This window comes from Neopelma chrysocephalum, unplaced genomic scaffold, assembly GCF_003984885.1.
Source record: "Neopelma chrysocephalum unplaced genomic scaffold, ASM398488v2 Primary Assembly neopelma1_299, whole genome shotgun sequence".
Taxonomy (NCBI): domain Eukaryota; kingdom Metazoa; phylum Chordata; class Aves; order Passeriformes; family Pipridae; genus Neopelma; species Neopelma chrysocephalum.
The window spans coordinates 2,220,779-2,235,030 of NW_020897961.1; the positions used below are offsets into that span (position 1 = coordinate 2,220,779).

At 64.6% G+C, this 14,252-nt stretch overlaps 1 protein-coding gene across 2 annotated transcripts; it reads right to left on the reverse strand.

Moving 5' to 3' along the window:
* Positions 1-7,137: 7,137 nt before the first annotated feature.
* LIMK1 (LIM domain kinase 1) lies at positions 7,138-14,246 on the reverse strand. 2 transcript variants are annotated; one of them, XM_027704990.1, is made up of 15 exons: positions 14,188-14,246; positions 11,995-12,133; positions 11,548-11,657; positions 11,274-11,465; positions 10,357-10,462; positions 10,096-10,271; positions 9,837-10,020; positions 9,652-9,738; positions 9,269-9,400; positions 9,101-9,160; positions 8,835-8,900; positions 8,580-8,736; positions 8,409-8,464; positions 7,505-7,662; positions 7,138-7,406 (listed from the first exon to the last, which is right to left on the reverse strand). In XM_027704990.1, the coding sequence occupies exons 1-15, from the start codon at positions 14,235-14,237 to the stop codon at positions 7,253-7,255; spliced, it is 1,827 nt and encodes a 608-aa protein (XP_027560791.1). In that variant the 5' UTR covers positions 14,238-14,246; the 3' UTR covers positions 7,138-7,252. The 2 variants fall into 2 exon arrangements, with proteins under 2 accessions (XP_027560791.1, XP_027560790.1); XM_027704989.1 differs by lacking the exon at positions 14,188-14,246 and adding an exon at positions 12,247-12,722.
* Between the last annotated feature and the right edge of the window lie 6 nt (positions 14,247-14,252).

The window sequence follows — 14,252 nt, forward strand, 5'->3', positions numbered from 1 at the left end:
GCCTTGGCACCGAGCACCAGCATCAATCCCGGTCACTGGTCCTGGGCACTGGCATTGGCACCCAGCCCTGGCACCAGGCACTGCACCAGGCCCTGGGGTCAGGCAGTGGCTCTGGCATCACTCACGAGGCAGCAGGCACTGCACAGCAGGCACGGGGCAGTGGTACAAGGCAGCAGCACCAGGCACGGGGCTCTGGCATCAGGGCACCAGCACTGGGTACCGGGAACAGGGCACTGCAGCAGGGACAGGGCACCAGTACCAGGGACAGGGCACAGGCACTGGGTACCAGTACTGGGTACTGGGCATTGTCAGGGCCCAGTACAGGCAGTGGGTACAAGGCCCCAGCAGCAGTTACTGTTACAGGTGAGAGGGAACAGCCCCAGTGCCAGGGAGTGACTCCTGGGAGTGGGCACCAGTACCGGGCATTGCTCTGCAGGTACGGGGTACTGGGCAGGAGGCACCGGGCTCCACATCAGCCACTGGGTGTTAGGAGCACTGGGCACCAGGTAGAGGGTATTGGGTACTGGGAAAACGTGCCGACACCACCCATCACACATCACCTGGTGGTTACCAGGGGCTGAGGACACACTGGGCACTGGACCCCAGCCTTTCCTAGTGCTCCCTCTGCAAAATGCCAACCTGCCTCTGCCTCCTGCAGCCCTTCCCGGGGCTGATGCCGAGCCATCCTGCCCCTGGCTGGTGTGTTGGCAACCTGGCACGGGGATCTAGCCACCCAATGCTCTGTCCCCATCCCCATCCCGCACCAGGGGCAGAGTGACAGCCCCTTCCCGGGATGCCCCCGGCCCCGAGCCCGTGTGAGTGGCAGTGGCACGTGGCTGTGTCCCCGTGCCCCGAGGGCAGGAGAGGACGCTGGCACCGCGGCTGGGGCACCGTGGGGCGCTGCTGTTCCGGCCAGGAAAGGGGCAGGGGGAGCCTTGGCTGGCAGGGGCCGTTCCCTGCCGTGAGCAGCTGGCACAGCCTCAGCCATCCCCAAATTTCAGTCTCCCGGTCCAGCTGCCCAGCAGGACTGTCCTTGTCCCCCTCAAGCCAGGGGGGTGGCAATGCCACGTGCATCCCCAGAGCTTCCCTCTCACGGGCACCTCCTCCCTGCCTCAGTTTCCCTACCCATAAGGAAAACCAGTGGTAATTCCCCAGCGGGAAAAGATGGATCCAGCTCTACACGGACCCTGACTGAGGCTGTGTAACCCCACAGGGACCATCTCAGCCTTGTCCCCAACCTTGTCACCGCCTGGAGCCTTGTGCCCTGCCACATTATGGAGCCAGGCTGTGTCCAGATGGCTCCACATTCCCTTTATTCCCATAAATAACCACCACAGGCTCAGCACAGCCTCAGAGAGCATCGGTGGCCACCCAGACTCTGTATTTAGGGGGGCCAGGCAAGGATCCCACTCTCTGGAGACCCATCCTCACTGTCTGGAGGGCTCCAGGCAGGGGGCAGGTGGGGGCAGGCAGGGGCAGGCAGGTGAGGGTGGCTGTTTACATCCCTAATCCCCACAGCCAGCGCTTTCCTCCGAGATTACCGGGGATTAGGGGGGCTCCAGGAGCTCAGCCCCGGCTCTCCCTGCCCTTCAAGGAGCAGCGCCCGAGCCCCGCGGGGGTGGGAGGGCAGGCCGAGCACTGCTGTGATGAGCTGGGTGTTCTCAGCCCTGCCAGCGGGCACAGCCTGGCGCAGCCACCAGCTTGCCACGACCTCTCTCTAGTAACCCAGTGCCCACCGAGCTGCAACCCGGGCTTTAAAGAGAGCATTAAAAGCTGAAGGGATCAGCTGAGGAGCGGGAGGGAGAGAAGGGGCTGCACGGTCTCGGCTGGGGGATGACGCGGTGGTGACGCCCAGGGGAGGTTGGCACTGCCTGAGAGGTCCCCAAGGTCCCCGAGGCACCCCGGTGTCCCTCACCCCGTCCGGCAGGTCCCAGCACGGCTGGGAAGCCACCGGGGCCCGGAGCTCTGTAATTACCATGGGAGGCCGAGTTATTTTGGGAAGCGGCTCCGCTGCTGCCAAAGCTTTTATTCCTCCAAACCAAAACAAGATGGAAAGAGCCCAGCCCAGGATGCTGCATCCGGCGGGCGTGGGGAGGTTAACTCCTCGCTGCCTGCACCCGGGGGGCTGCCTGCTCCCCCTGCCTGCACCCAGGGGCTGCCTGCTCCCCCTGCCTGCTCTGCCTGCATCCCTGCCTGCACCCGGGGGCTGCCTGCTCCCCCTGCCTGCAGTCAGCAGAGCCCCAGCATCGAGACAGATCTGGGGGCTCGGGTTGCACTGGAGGGGCTTTGAAGGGTCAGCGGGGGAAGATTTGGGGTGGCAGAGGCCACGGGGTGTCAGCCAGGCATGGGCTGGGGGTCAGTCCTGTCCTCGGCCACTGGCAGCTCCCGAGGCCGCATATTTGGATGCTTCCCTGCATCCGCCGTGAGAACGACTATTTTTAGCTCCTTCTGTTGCAACAGATGTAGTTTTGGGGGCTTCCCAGCGCGGTGGCAGGGCCGAGGAATGCCAGTGGGAGAGGGGCACCTCGCTGCTGCCCCCAGGGAAACACCCCAGAGCCCTGAAGGGTCCATCCCAAGAGCCTCCCCAAAGGACAGGCAGAGGTTGCGATTTCCAGTCTCCAAACAGGCTCCAAGCTGGGAATAAACTCATTTGTCACAGCATGGAGAGGATAAACCACATCAAGCATCCCACGGTGCCCCCCAAGTTCTGCTCCAGCATAATGTCCAGGTGGGCTTGGAGGGCTGTGCTCAGAGTGGACTCCAAAACCCAGGGGTGTAACTCCTGCCCTTTGGCATATTTCCCTTGATCTGAGCTGGAGTCGCTCCCTGGGCTTGAGTCTTACAGGGCAGCAAAGAGCCCCAAAACCTGGGGCCTTCTGGGGTCTCCCAAATCCAAACCTCACACACCAGGGTCTCCCAGTCCCCCAAACCCAGGCACTGGGGTCCCCCAAGCCTTAAACCAGCCCCCAAACCTACACAACAGGGTCTCCCCATCCTTGTCTCCAAGGCAAAGGGGTCTGGGGGTCCATATTCCCCCATGTCCGGCCTGTGCCAGCCCCTTGGAGGGGTTTGGACACAGACAAGTTCCATGGGATGGTGGCACAGCAGCAGGGACAGGGTCACAGCCACCCAAACCCGCGAGCCCAGGTGGTCCGGGCTGAGCCTTCCCACAACTCGTCACACGCCACCAGCCCCCCAAGCCCCTCACAAAGGACTCACCAGCCAAAGCTGCCCATTCCTGGTCCCACCTGGGCACCTGGTGGCACTGGGGAATCAGGAGTGCCCGGATGCCACCCCAAGCTCCCAGCCCATCACTCACCTCCTCTGGAACCCGCGCTGGGAAGGGCTTTGTGCCGGAGCTGGGGGAGGACGGCAGCGGGACCGAGGAGAAGCAATTTTTCCCATCAGAAGGAGCTGAGGTTTTCCAGGCCTGCCCTGGCTGTCCCCTCCCAGGCCCCTCTGTCCCCCAAGACCACCAGCTGGGTCAGGGATGGAACCCACGTGTCCCCAGCTGGCAGAGAGGGGCAGGACAGCAGCGACACACAGGCGAGCTGTATTCCCAGGGCTGTGTTTATAAATGTCACGTTTACATAGACCCTACAAAAACTGCTGGCAAGTGAGGTGGGAATGCATGCCCCATGGGATTTCCCTGCCTGGATCTGCCCAGGATGAGCCTCATCTCTCAGGGACCAGGGGACATCTTGGGGGGAACACAAGGAGCTGCTGCAACAGCTCCTGCTTCCCATCCTCGTATCCCACACCCCGGCTCTGGGCAGAGGGTAAACTGAGGCAGGTGGGTACTGACTACTGACCCCCCAGCATTGGCCTCAGCCCCCACAGGGTTTTCAGGGGTCTGGATGTTCCCTGTGGAGCCACCAGGTCCTGGTGAAACGTGTGACCCAAGGAGGTGGCTCCAATTCCAGCCCAGACTGGGGGAGATGACACAAGGCTGTGACAGTGACACCTCTGTGTCCCTCATGGAGGGAGGGCTCAGGCCACTCCAGAACCACAGAAAGTCCCAGTCCTGAGTTGGAAGGATGGATGCTGTGCCCAGGGGACAAAGGGTGGCTCTGGGGACAGGGAGAGCCAGCTGCCAGCATGGGATGGTGGATCAGAGGGGTGGAGGGTGGGAATGATCCCGATGTCTCTATTCCAGCCTCTAGCTCAGAGAGGGATGGGCTGAGGTGGAAAAGGCTCCAGAGGATGCCAGTGTCATCACCTGCTCACCACTGGAATATCCTCCTATGTGGGTGAGCCTTCCTCTGGCTGGAGATGGGAATCTGTCTCCATGGAGCTGGACACCCCAGAAAGACCCTGGTGACCCCTCACCAGTTCCACACACCCCTATGGAGCTGGGTACCCTGACCAGTCCCCAGCAGCTCCTCTCCTTGTGAGGACCCTGTTGCCCATCACCCCCTGCCCACAGGAGAGTTCCCACAGCCCCAGTGCCCACCCTGCCACAATTTTGGGAGGAGCCAGGCCCTTCCTCTTCCCTGGAGCCCCAAACTCACCCACGAAGAAGGTGATAAAGCAGGTGGCCAATGGCTCCTGGCTGGACCCAGAGCTCTTGGTCTGTCCTTGCCAGAGCCACTGGTGCCTTTGGCCACCACCTTGGTGGGGACATCTGGCTCCCCACCTGCCACCATCCCAAACCGGGGTCAGGCCTGGGCAGAACCTTACCAGGGACACCCCTGGGTGGGCACAGAGCAGGACCTGGGGGGGACAGGACTGTGGATGCAGTGGCAGCTCTTGGTGGCCTGTGACTTGGTCTGGGTGGCCTTGTCCCCCCCTGGGAGGTGGTGGCTGAGGGGACAGAGAGGTGCTGGCAGTGAGGGGGATGAGCCCCTCACACCGGTGTCAGGCCACATTGGGGTAGGGGGCTGCAAGGACCCTGCCAGGCTGTGGCCCCTGGGCAGGGGCTGGCAGGGGACCTGGTGCCACACATGCCAGTGGCTGGATTTGGGCACAGGGTGCTGAAGAACCTCCATGGGGAGGGGTTGGGTGGGTGACAGCCATGGTGTGAGGCCACTGGGGCTGTGCCAGGGCCACCTCCCTGCCTGGTGAGGGGTGTCCTGGCCAGTGGTTTGGTCTGGGACGAGTTGCTGGTCATGGGGGTGACTGAGTGGCCACCTGTCATGGCCAGTTGCTGGCCCCCCTATCCTGGCACTGAGGGTCCTCTGAAGGGCCACCAGCAAGTGGCACCAGCAGGCACATCACACCCCACAGCTCCACCCAGCTGGGGGAGGGGCTGGGGAGGTCTGGAGGTCCCCTGGGTGTGGGGGTTCCCACTGCAGGGCTGGGGGTCCCCCACAGGCAGCAGGGGATTGGGGACCATGGGGTTTCCCAGGTGTGACAGCCACAGCAGGTCCCCCACTTCCCAGGGAGTGACAGTGTCCTGCTCCCAGAGCAAAGAGCCAGCACGGTGGGATGTCACCAAGGGCAGTGTGGTGTCACCAAGGGTGGCATGACAGCCCCGTGACACTGACAGGGACAATTTGTCCCTGTCCTTCACTGGGTACTGGGTGACAAGCAGTCAGGAGCCACCCTGGAGGGGACAGAGCCACTGTCACCTCCCCAACCCCTCTGGTCCCTCCAGGTGAGCATCCCTGAAGTCTGCTGATGGAGGTTCCAGCCTGGATCCCGGGACCCCTTCAGGCTCCTCCCCCAGCTGCAGCATCCCTGGGGACATCCTTGGGGACATCCCCCCAGTCCCTTCATTGTCACTCCCCCATGAGCTCCTTGAGTTCCAAGTCTTCTCCAGCTTCCAAAGCTCAACACCACCTGAGGACAGAGATCCCCCACCTTGGGGACCTTAGTTTGGTTTAGGAAGGTGGCAAGGACAGAGGACAGCATGGCAGGGCCACAGGCCACCACTGCATGGGCCACCTTGGTCCCAGGGGACAGCAAAGGCAAAGCTGCTCCACAGCAACAATGGTCTGAACAGCTCCATCACCCGCCTGTCACCAGCCTGCGGGGACAGTGGTGACATGTCCTGCCATGTCATGGCACGGCCACCGGGCCAGGGAGGGGACACAGGGCTGGGGGAGCCTGGCAGGAACCACGATGGGGTGGGGACAGCGGGAAGGGCGACAGCGCTGCCACCACGGGGGTGACCGAGCCGGGGGTGCCACCACGCCCAGAACCACCACACCCCTGAGCAGGGGGGACCGTCCCCTCCTGCCTCAGTGTCCCCACGAGCTCCCAGCCCCCCCGGGGGAGGCGAGCGATTGCCAAGCAGGCCGGGCAGCGAGCGGGGAAGGATTTATTGACTCACGGCTCGGGGTACATCACAGTTTGAGCTCCCTCCCCGCCTCCGGAGGGGGCGTCGCCTTGGACTTCCCGGGCAAAAGTGCGCGGAGAGGCTTCACAGTTTGATCCCTTCGGGAAAGCAGAACCGAGGCAGTGACAAATGGCAAACGCTACGTCGTATGAAAAAATAATACAAACTCTTCTCTTTAAATATCTTACAGAAAAATGAACCTGAATAAAGAGCATGAAAAGCACCGCGTGGCGCAGCCCCCGAGCCCCGCCCCGAGCCCCCGCGGGCCGAGGGGACCGAGACGAGCCCTGCATCCCACCCGGGCATCCCACCCGGGCATCCCACCCGGCGCTGCCCCCGGGCGTGCACGCGGGCAAGGGGGGCGTGGGGGCGGCGGGAACCGCTACGTGCCTGTCCCCACGCCACGGGGGTGTCCCCCCACACGGACCCCTCGCTCGGCAGCCCCCCGGGACCGGGGTGCCGGCGGGAGCAGCGTGAGAGGCCGGCCGAGGGCGTTGCTACGAGGGTGCCCTGGGGGGGGGCCCTGGGGGGGGAGGCTCTGGGGGGGCCGTGGACCCCCTCCCGAGGGAGCCGGGGGTCCCTCCTGTGTCGCAGTGCAAGTTCACGGAAAGCCAAGGCACCGCCGCGAGGCCGCGGCTCTGTCCGGGGGGGTCGTGCGGGGGCAGCCCCCGGTGTGCAAAGGGGAGGTGAGCCGGGGCGGGGGGGACACGGGGACACCCGGACGGTCCCCGGGGGCAGAGCTACGGCGTGGGGGGTGCCCAGGGCCATGCGGCCCCGGGGAGAGCCGGCTCCCCGGGGCGGTGGGGGCAGCGGGGCGGGTGGCCTGTGAGGGGACGGGGTGGATGCATCCAGGGAGCCCCGGGGGTCCAGCCCCGGGGGTGGGGTGGGGGCAGCCCCAGGAGGTGCTGGCGGCAGGTGCAGCTCCTTCTCCCGCCGCTCCAGAGGGGTGTGGGTGGGCGGGTGGGTGGGGGTCTATCGGGGGGGCGCAGGGACCCCGCCCTCCCCCCGCCGGTGCGTCTCCCCGAAGGCTCGGTCCAGCTGCTCCAGTTGGGAGCTCAGCGGCAGGTGGATCTCCAGGTGCATGCGGAGGGTCTCCAGCCACTGCTCCAGCTTGGCGAAGGACGGCCTGGGCGACAAGGGGGGGACAATGTGGCAGCTCCACTCGCCCCGTCCCCACCCCGTCCCCCGCCCCCGGGGTCCCCAGGGGGGTCTGCGGCCCCTCACCGCTTCTCGGGGTCCAGGTCGCAGCAGGTGACGGCGATGGGGAAGAAGCTGGGGGGGCAGGCGGGGGGGCAGTAGCGCTCCAGGAAGCCCCTGACGTTGAGGCCGAAGTCGGTGGTGCGGGGCAGGTAATCGGGGTCGGCGCTCACCCGGCCGATGATCTGGGGGCAAAGGGAGAGAGGAGAGGGCTCAGCCCCAAGGGGGGACCCCAAGCCCAAAGGGGGACCCTCCAAGCCCCAAAGGAGGACCCCAAACACAATGAGGACCCACGGCCAAGGGAGGACCCCAAACACAATGACGACCCCAACCCTGAGGGGGAGACCCTAACAGGGAGACCCCAAACCCAAGTGGGGAGGCTCCAACCCCAAGGGAGGGCTCCATGCCCAAGAGGAGGAACCCAAGAACAGTGAGGACCCCACCCCCAAAGGGGAGATCCCAAGCCCTAAAGGGAACATATCCAAGCCCCAAGGGTGATGCCAAACACAACGGGGAGACCCCAAGAGGGAGACCCCAAGCCCAAGGCAGGACTCCAAGCCCAAGAGGGGGAACCCAAGCACAACGAGGACCCTAACTCCAAGAGGGAAATCCCAATCCTGGATGGGGGGCACCCTAAACATAACCCTAAACATAACAAAGACTCCAACCCCAAGGGGGACGCCAAACACAATGAGGACCCCAACCCCAAGCACAGTGAGGATTTCAATTCCCAGAGGGAGACCCCAATCCCAGGGAGAGAGAACCCAAACCCAGTGAGCCCCCCAAGCCCAAGAGAGGACGCTCCAGTCCCAAAGGGGAGACTCTAAACACCCCAACCCCAAAGGGGACACCCCAAGCACAGGGGTAGGTTAACCCAAACACAGCGAGGACCCCAGCCCCAGTGGAAGACCCCAGCCCCAGGAGTCCTTGCCTCGCACAGGACGATGCCAAAGGAGAAGATGTCCACCTTCTCATCGTAGCTCCTCCCTGCGGGGACACACAGGTCACACACAGGTCAGGCCACACCACGCACGGCCTGTCCCTGCCCCACCAATAGTCCCTGCCTGGGGACAGAGCCCTGGCTGGCCACGCTGCCCCTCACCATTGATCATCTCGGGGGCCATCCAGTAGGGGTTCCCCACCACCGTGTATCGCTTCTTGCGGTCCGGTTTCTTCAGGTTCTTGAGATGTTCGGGCTGGTTCTTCTCATCCACCATCAGCCTCGCCAGCCCAAAGTCAGCCACCACCACACTCTTGTTCTGGGGGGGTGCAGAGGGGGTGAGGCACAGGGGAGCCACACGGGGGGCTGAGACCCCCACCTGGGCCAGGGCAGGGACACGGCCGGGGTGGGACTCACCTCCCGCACGAGGCAGTTGTGGGAGTTGAGGTCGCGGTGGATGATGTTCATGGAGTGGAGGTAGGCCTGGGAGAAGGACGGGCTGAGACTGGGGGCACCCCCACACCACGGTCCCCCTTGCCCACCAGCACCCATCCCATCCACCCACCCTACAGCGACACCCATTCCCCCCACAATGACACCCACCCACCCCACAGTGACACCCACCCACCCCACAGTGACACCCACCCCACAGTGACACTCACCCACCCCACAGTGATACCCACCATGCCGGCGGCAATGTCCTTGGCGAAGCTGACCCGCTGGCTCCAGGGGTAGTGGCTGTCCTGGGGAGCAGGAGCAGGAGGGGGGATTTGCCACAGAACAGAAGAGGAGAGAGGTCCCCCAGCCCCACTGTGGGGTGGCGGGGGCCAACCTGTCCCCCCAGTGCTCACCATGCTCTTGATAAGGCCCCTCAAGGTGCCCCCCTTGATGTACTCCGTGATGAAGTTGAGCCTCTTCTCCTTGTACAGCACCCCGATGAACTTGAGCACGTTGGGGTGCTCCAGGCAGCGCATCACCTTCACCTGCAGGAGACCCCCCATGCCCCCCCGTGTCCGTGACACCCCGAGGCACCCACACCCACCTGGGCAGACCCCCTGCTGCGGGCAGGGCTGCACCCACAGTGCCTGGACACCCCATTCCATGTGCTGTGCCCAGACCCGCGTCAGGTGGGGGACAGGATGGGACAGCCCCATCCCTCGTGTGCCCCCAAACCAGGGGGGTTAAAGGAAAGGGGGGTTAAGGAAAGGGGGGGTTATGGAAAGGGGACACTCACCTCTTTGAGGAAGGTCCTCTGTGTCTCCTCGTCGAAGCGGATCAGCTCCTTCATGACCATCACCTCGCCCGTCTCCCGATGTGTCACCTGGGAGCACAGGGACTGAGCCACCCCCACCTCTGGGGACACCACCCCCCTCCACCCCGGGGGAGCCCAGACCCCCACGCTTGCACCATGAGTCCCACCTTGATGGCCTGGCCGAAGCAGCCCTTGCCCAGCACCTCCCCGTGGATGAGGTCGGAGGGGCGGAAGATGCGGTGGGCGCGGGACACGACGCGCAGGGACTCGGAGCGCCCGATGTCCTTGCGCTGGGATGCGGGGGAGCCCACGGAGCCCGAGCCCGGGGACTTGTCCGTGCTGCAGCTCCTCCTGTGGGACAGACGGACAGAGGGTCAGCCCCCAGGAGGGACGCCAAGGGGAGAGGGGCTGAGGTGGTGGCCTTACGTGACAGCGCGCTGGCGCATGGCCGCGGGCTCCGGGGGGGCCGGGGAGCGCAGGGGGCTGCACGGGGCGGGCAGGGGGCTCCCGGCCAGCCCCGGCTCCCGGGCAAGGGGCTCGTGGGGGTCGTGCTCGATGGTCAGCTGGAGCAGGCGGCTGGTCTCCTGGATCAGCAGGTCGATCTGGGGGTGGAAAAGGACAGTGGGGTGGTTTTGGGGCCACGCTGAGGAGGGGGGCTGGTTGGGGGGCACCGCGGGGGGATTGTACCTCGTCCAGGGGGACGTGGCCGATGGGGGTGCCATTGATCTCCAGGATGCGGTCGCCCACATGGATGGAGTTCTTCATGTCAGGGCTGATGCAGTCTGGGTCCACCCTGGGGGGCCAGCAGGAAGCAGGGTCAGACCCCCGAGAGTGTGCGGGGACACTGCCCATGGGGTCACCTCCCTGACACCCTCACTGGTGGGGATGTGCTGGGACACTGCCCATGGAATCACCTCCTGACACTGTCACCAGTGAGGATGTGCTGGGACACTGCCCATGACCCCCCCGCCCCCAGCCAGTGGGGAGGGGACAGGCTGGCACAGCCCCTGCGAGTCATCTCTGGGGACACACAGTCACTGCACCCACAAGCCACCCCTGCAAGATGGGCATGTGGAGGCAAGATGCCCACGGGCCACCCACTGTTGGTCGGGGACATGCAGGCATGATGCCCTTGTTGGTTGGGGACATGCAGTCATGGCACCCACGGGTCACCCTTGCTGGATGGGGCCATGCTGTCATGACACCCATGAGTCACCCTTTGGGATGGGGACACACAGTCATGGTCCCCACGAGTCACCCCTGCTAGATGGGGACACGCAGGCACAGGTCCCTCCTCCTGGACAGGGACGTGCTGGCACAGTGCCCACGAGCCACCTCAACCACATGGGGACGTGCCAGCCTGGTACCCAGGGGCACTGCCAGGATGTCACCCCCCAGCCACCCTGATGGCCAGGGACACATCAGCGTGGGTCCCACAACATCCCCCTGCAGCTGGGGACGTGCCACCCCTGGCCAATGAGGACCCCATCCCTCCTCCTCCCACCCCAGAAAGTGTCCCTGGGGTGGATCCCAGCAGCAGAAGGGACACAGGATGGCCCAGCCCCGGGGCGGGGAGGGTGGCAGAGGGGACAGAGGGGACGCACTCTCGGACACGGACGGTGCGAGGGTGCTCAGTGCCACAGCCCTGGTCGATGGACACGGAGAAGCCGCGTTTTCCGTCGGAGCAGGCGGGGATGGAGACGAGCGTGACGGTGTGTGGGATGCGGGAAGCCGGGGAATCCGGCAGGATCTGCTCGATCACCGGCGTCACCACCATCTGGTAATAGCAGTGCCCGCTGCGGGGACAAGGGGAGAAAAGGGTGGGCGGGGGGTGCCAGGGGATGAGGTCCCCACCCTCCCACGCGGGCTGGCACGTACCAGTAGAGCTTGGAGCGCTCCACCAGCGCGTAGGTGTCCCCATCCCCGATGAACGTGCGGCAGTTGAGGCAGCTGAAGCACTCGGGGTGGTACTTCTGCTCCCCGGCCACCTGTGGGCAGATGCCATCAGCCCCGGGGCCCCCGTGTCCGGGGCACTGAGGGTGAGTGATGGGGTTTGTGGGTGCTGGGAGCACCCATGGGTGCACTGGGGACAACGGAAGGGCGGGCAGGGTGGTGGGGACAGAGGTGCCACCAGGCTGGGAATGACTGCAGGGACATCTCTCACCACCCTGAGGCTCCCTCAGTCCCACCTAAAGTGCAAACCCCCAAAGCCCAACCCATGCTGGGGGTCTGCACTCCCCCCCCCCCCCCTTTTCCAGGAGCTCAGCTGTGGGTCAGGGCTCCGTGTCCCACCCCAGGGACCCCTGGGGACCCCCCGGTGCTCACCATGACCAGCCCCTTGGTGATGTGCTCGGAGCAGCCGTGGCACAGCTCCCCAAAGCGTGCCCAGTAATCCTTCTTGCAGTACAGCCGCCCATCCTTCTCGTAGTACAGGGTGGACAGGGAGGCCCCACACTCGCAGCACCTGCGCCAGGGACAGGGACACCCTTGTCACCCATCCCCATTGTCACCCCAGGGCACAGCCAGTGCTCCTCCACCCCATGGATCTCTGGACAAGCTGCTTCCCCTGTTTCCTACCCCACTGTATCCGTGTGCCACCTTCCCCAGGGTGGCAACAGGGGATTCCAGGGGTGACAGTGCAGGTCAGTGTTGCAGGGACAGCTGGGGACACCAAGCTGAGACAGACATGGGGCAGGGAGATGACAGCCCGGCATGGACGTGCCAGCCTGGGCATGGACACACAGAGGGATGTGCCAGACCAGTCACAGACATGCCACCCTGGTGACAGACATGCCAGCCTGGCACAGACACACAGAGGGATGTGCCAGCCTGGTCACGGACAGAGAGGACATCCCACCCTGGTGACAGAAACACAGAAGGACACGTCTCTCTAAGTATGGCTAGGGTGACATCCCAGCCTGGCACAGACACACAGAAGGATGTGACAGACTGGTCACGGACAGAGGGACATCCCACCCTGGTGTCACCCTGGTCACAGACGTGCCAGCCTGTCCATGGTCACACAAGGGGGATCCTGCTCATGGATCTGTCACCCTGCTCTGTCACTTTTGGGGGTGCACAGGCAGGTACAGGGGTGCTGTGTCAGGGGCAGGAGCAGGGCAGGGGGTACTAGAAGGGATTGGGGTGGGGAGGTGTGGGGGATGCAGGGGGGTGCTGTAGGGGATTTGCTGTATGGGGGTGCTGTGGGAGGGGTGCAGGGGGGCTGCAAAGGGGGAGTTCCTATAGGGGATGCAGGGGGGTGTGGCTGGAGGCTGCAGGAGGGGCACTATAGGGGATGTGCTGTAGGGGTGCAGGGGGGCTGCAAGTGCAGGGTTCCCATAGGGGATATGGGGGTGGGGTACAGACAGGGTGCAGGGGAGATGCTGTAGGGGATTTGCTGTAGGGGGCTGCTTTAGGGGACCAGGAGGGTTGCAGGTGGGGAGTTCCTATAAGGGGGAAGGGTGATTGTGGGGTTGCAGAGGGGGTGCAGGGGGTGCTGTAGGGGATTTGCTATAGGGGATTTGCTGTAGGGGGGATGTAGAGGGGATGCTGTAGAGGGGATGCTATAGAGGGGATGCAGAGGGCATGCTATAGGGGATGTGCTGTAGGGGTGATGCAGAGGGGATGCTGTAGGGGGTTTTCTATAGGGGCTGTAGGGGATTTGCTGTAGGGAGGATGCTATAGGGGACTTGCTATAGGGGATTTGCTGCAGAGGGGGATGCAGAGAGGATTCTGTATGGGATTTGCTGTAGCGGGGTATGCAGAGGGGATGCTATGGGGGATGTGCTATAGGGGGTGTGCTGTAGGGGGGGATGCAGAGGGGGTTCTACAGGGGATGTGCTATAGGGGATGTGCTGCAGGGGGGGATGCAGAGGGGTGCTATGGGGGGGGTGCTATAGGGGGGATGTAGAAGAGATGCTATAGAGGATGTGCTGTAGGGGGGATGCAGAGGGGGTGCTGTAGGGGATGTGCTATAGAGGATGTGCTGTAGGGGGGATGCAGAGCGGGTGCTGTAGGTGTGGGGGTTGCTGCAGGACACGCCGCAGGAGGTGTTGGGGGGTGCACGGGGACTGTCGCAGTCCCCCCCCAGCCGTGGGCGGGCGCGCAGGTGAAACACCAACCAGCGGTGACGTCACGGCGAGGAGTTTCCCCACCCCATGACGTCACCGCGCGAGGACTCCCCCGCCCGATGGCGCAGCACGAACCATCCCCTGGGCTGGGGGCGGGGATGGGGACGGGGAGGGGGAGGAGGGGGAGGAAGGGGAGCAGCGCGAGGAGGAGGAGGAGGAGGAGGAGGAGGAGGAGGAGGGGGAAGGCTCCCCAGCGCTGCCGGAAGCCGCTCACCCGTGGCGGGGGGGCCGGATCCAGCTGCGGCCCCGCAGTGGCTTCGCTGGGGCCGATGGCCCAAGGAGGGGGGGATGGGGGGCACAGGCTGAGACCCCCAGGGGTCCATGGGGTGAAAATCCGTCCTGACCCGATCCCGCTCCCACTCCCATTCCCATCCCCACTCCCACTCACTTGGCTCCAGCGCTCAGGACGCGGCTCTTCCTCAGCACCGTCGCCAGCATCCTCCCCCGGGGACA

What these genes read in the sequence shown, in the direction of transcription:
- LIMK1 (XM_027704989.1), bottom strand. Translation starts at nt 12,383, where the DNA reads ATGCCGGGCTGTCATCTCCCTGCCCCATGTCTGTCTCAGCTTGGTGTC. An exon ending in AGGACATTGCCGCCGGCATG is followed by an intron (nt 8,901 to 9,100) that starts GTGGGTATCACT and finishes TCCTTCTCCCAG; the next exon opens with GCCTACCTCCACTCCATGAA. An exon ending in TTGGCATCGTCCTGTGCGAG is followed by an intron (nt 7,663 to 8,408) that starts GCAAGGACTCCT and finishes CTTTGCCCCCAG; the next exon opens with ATCATCGGCCGGGTGAGCGC.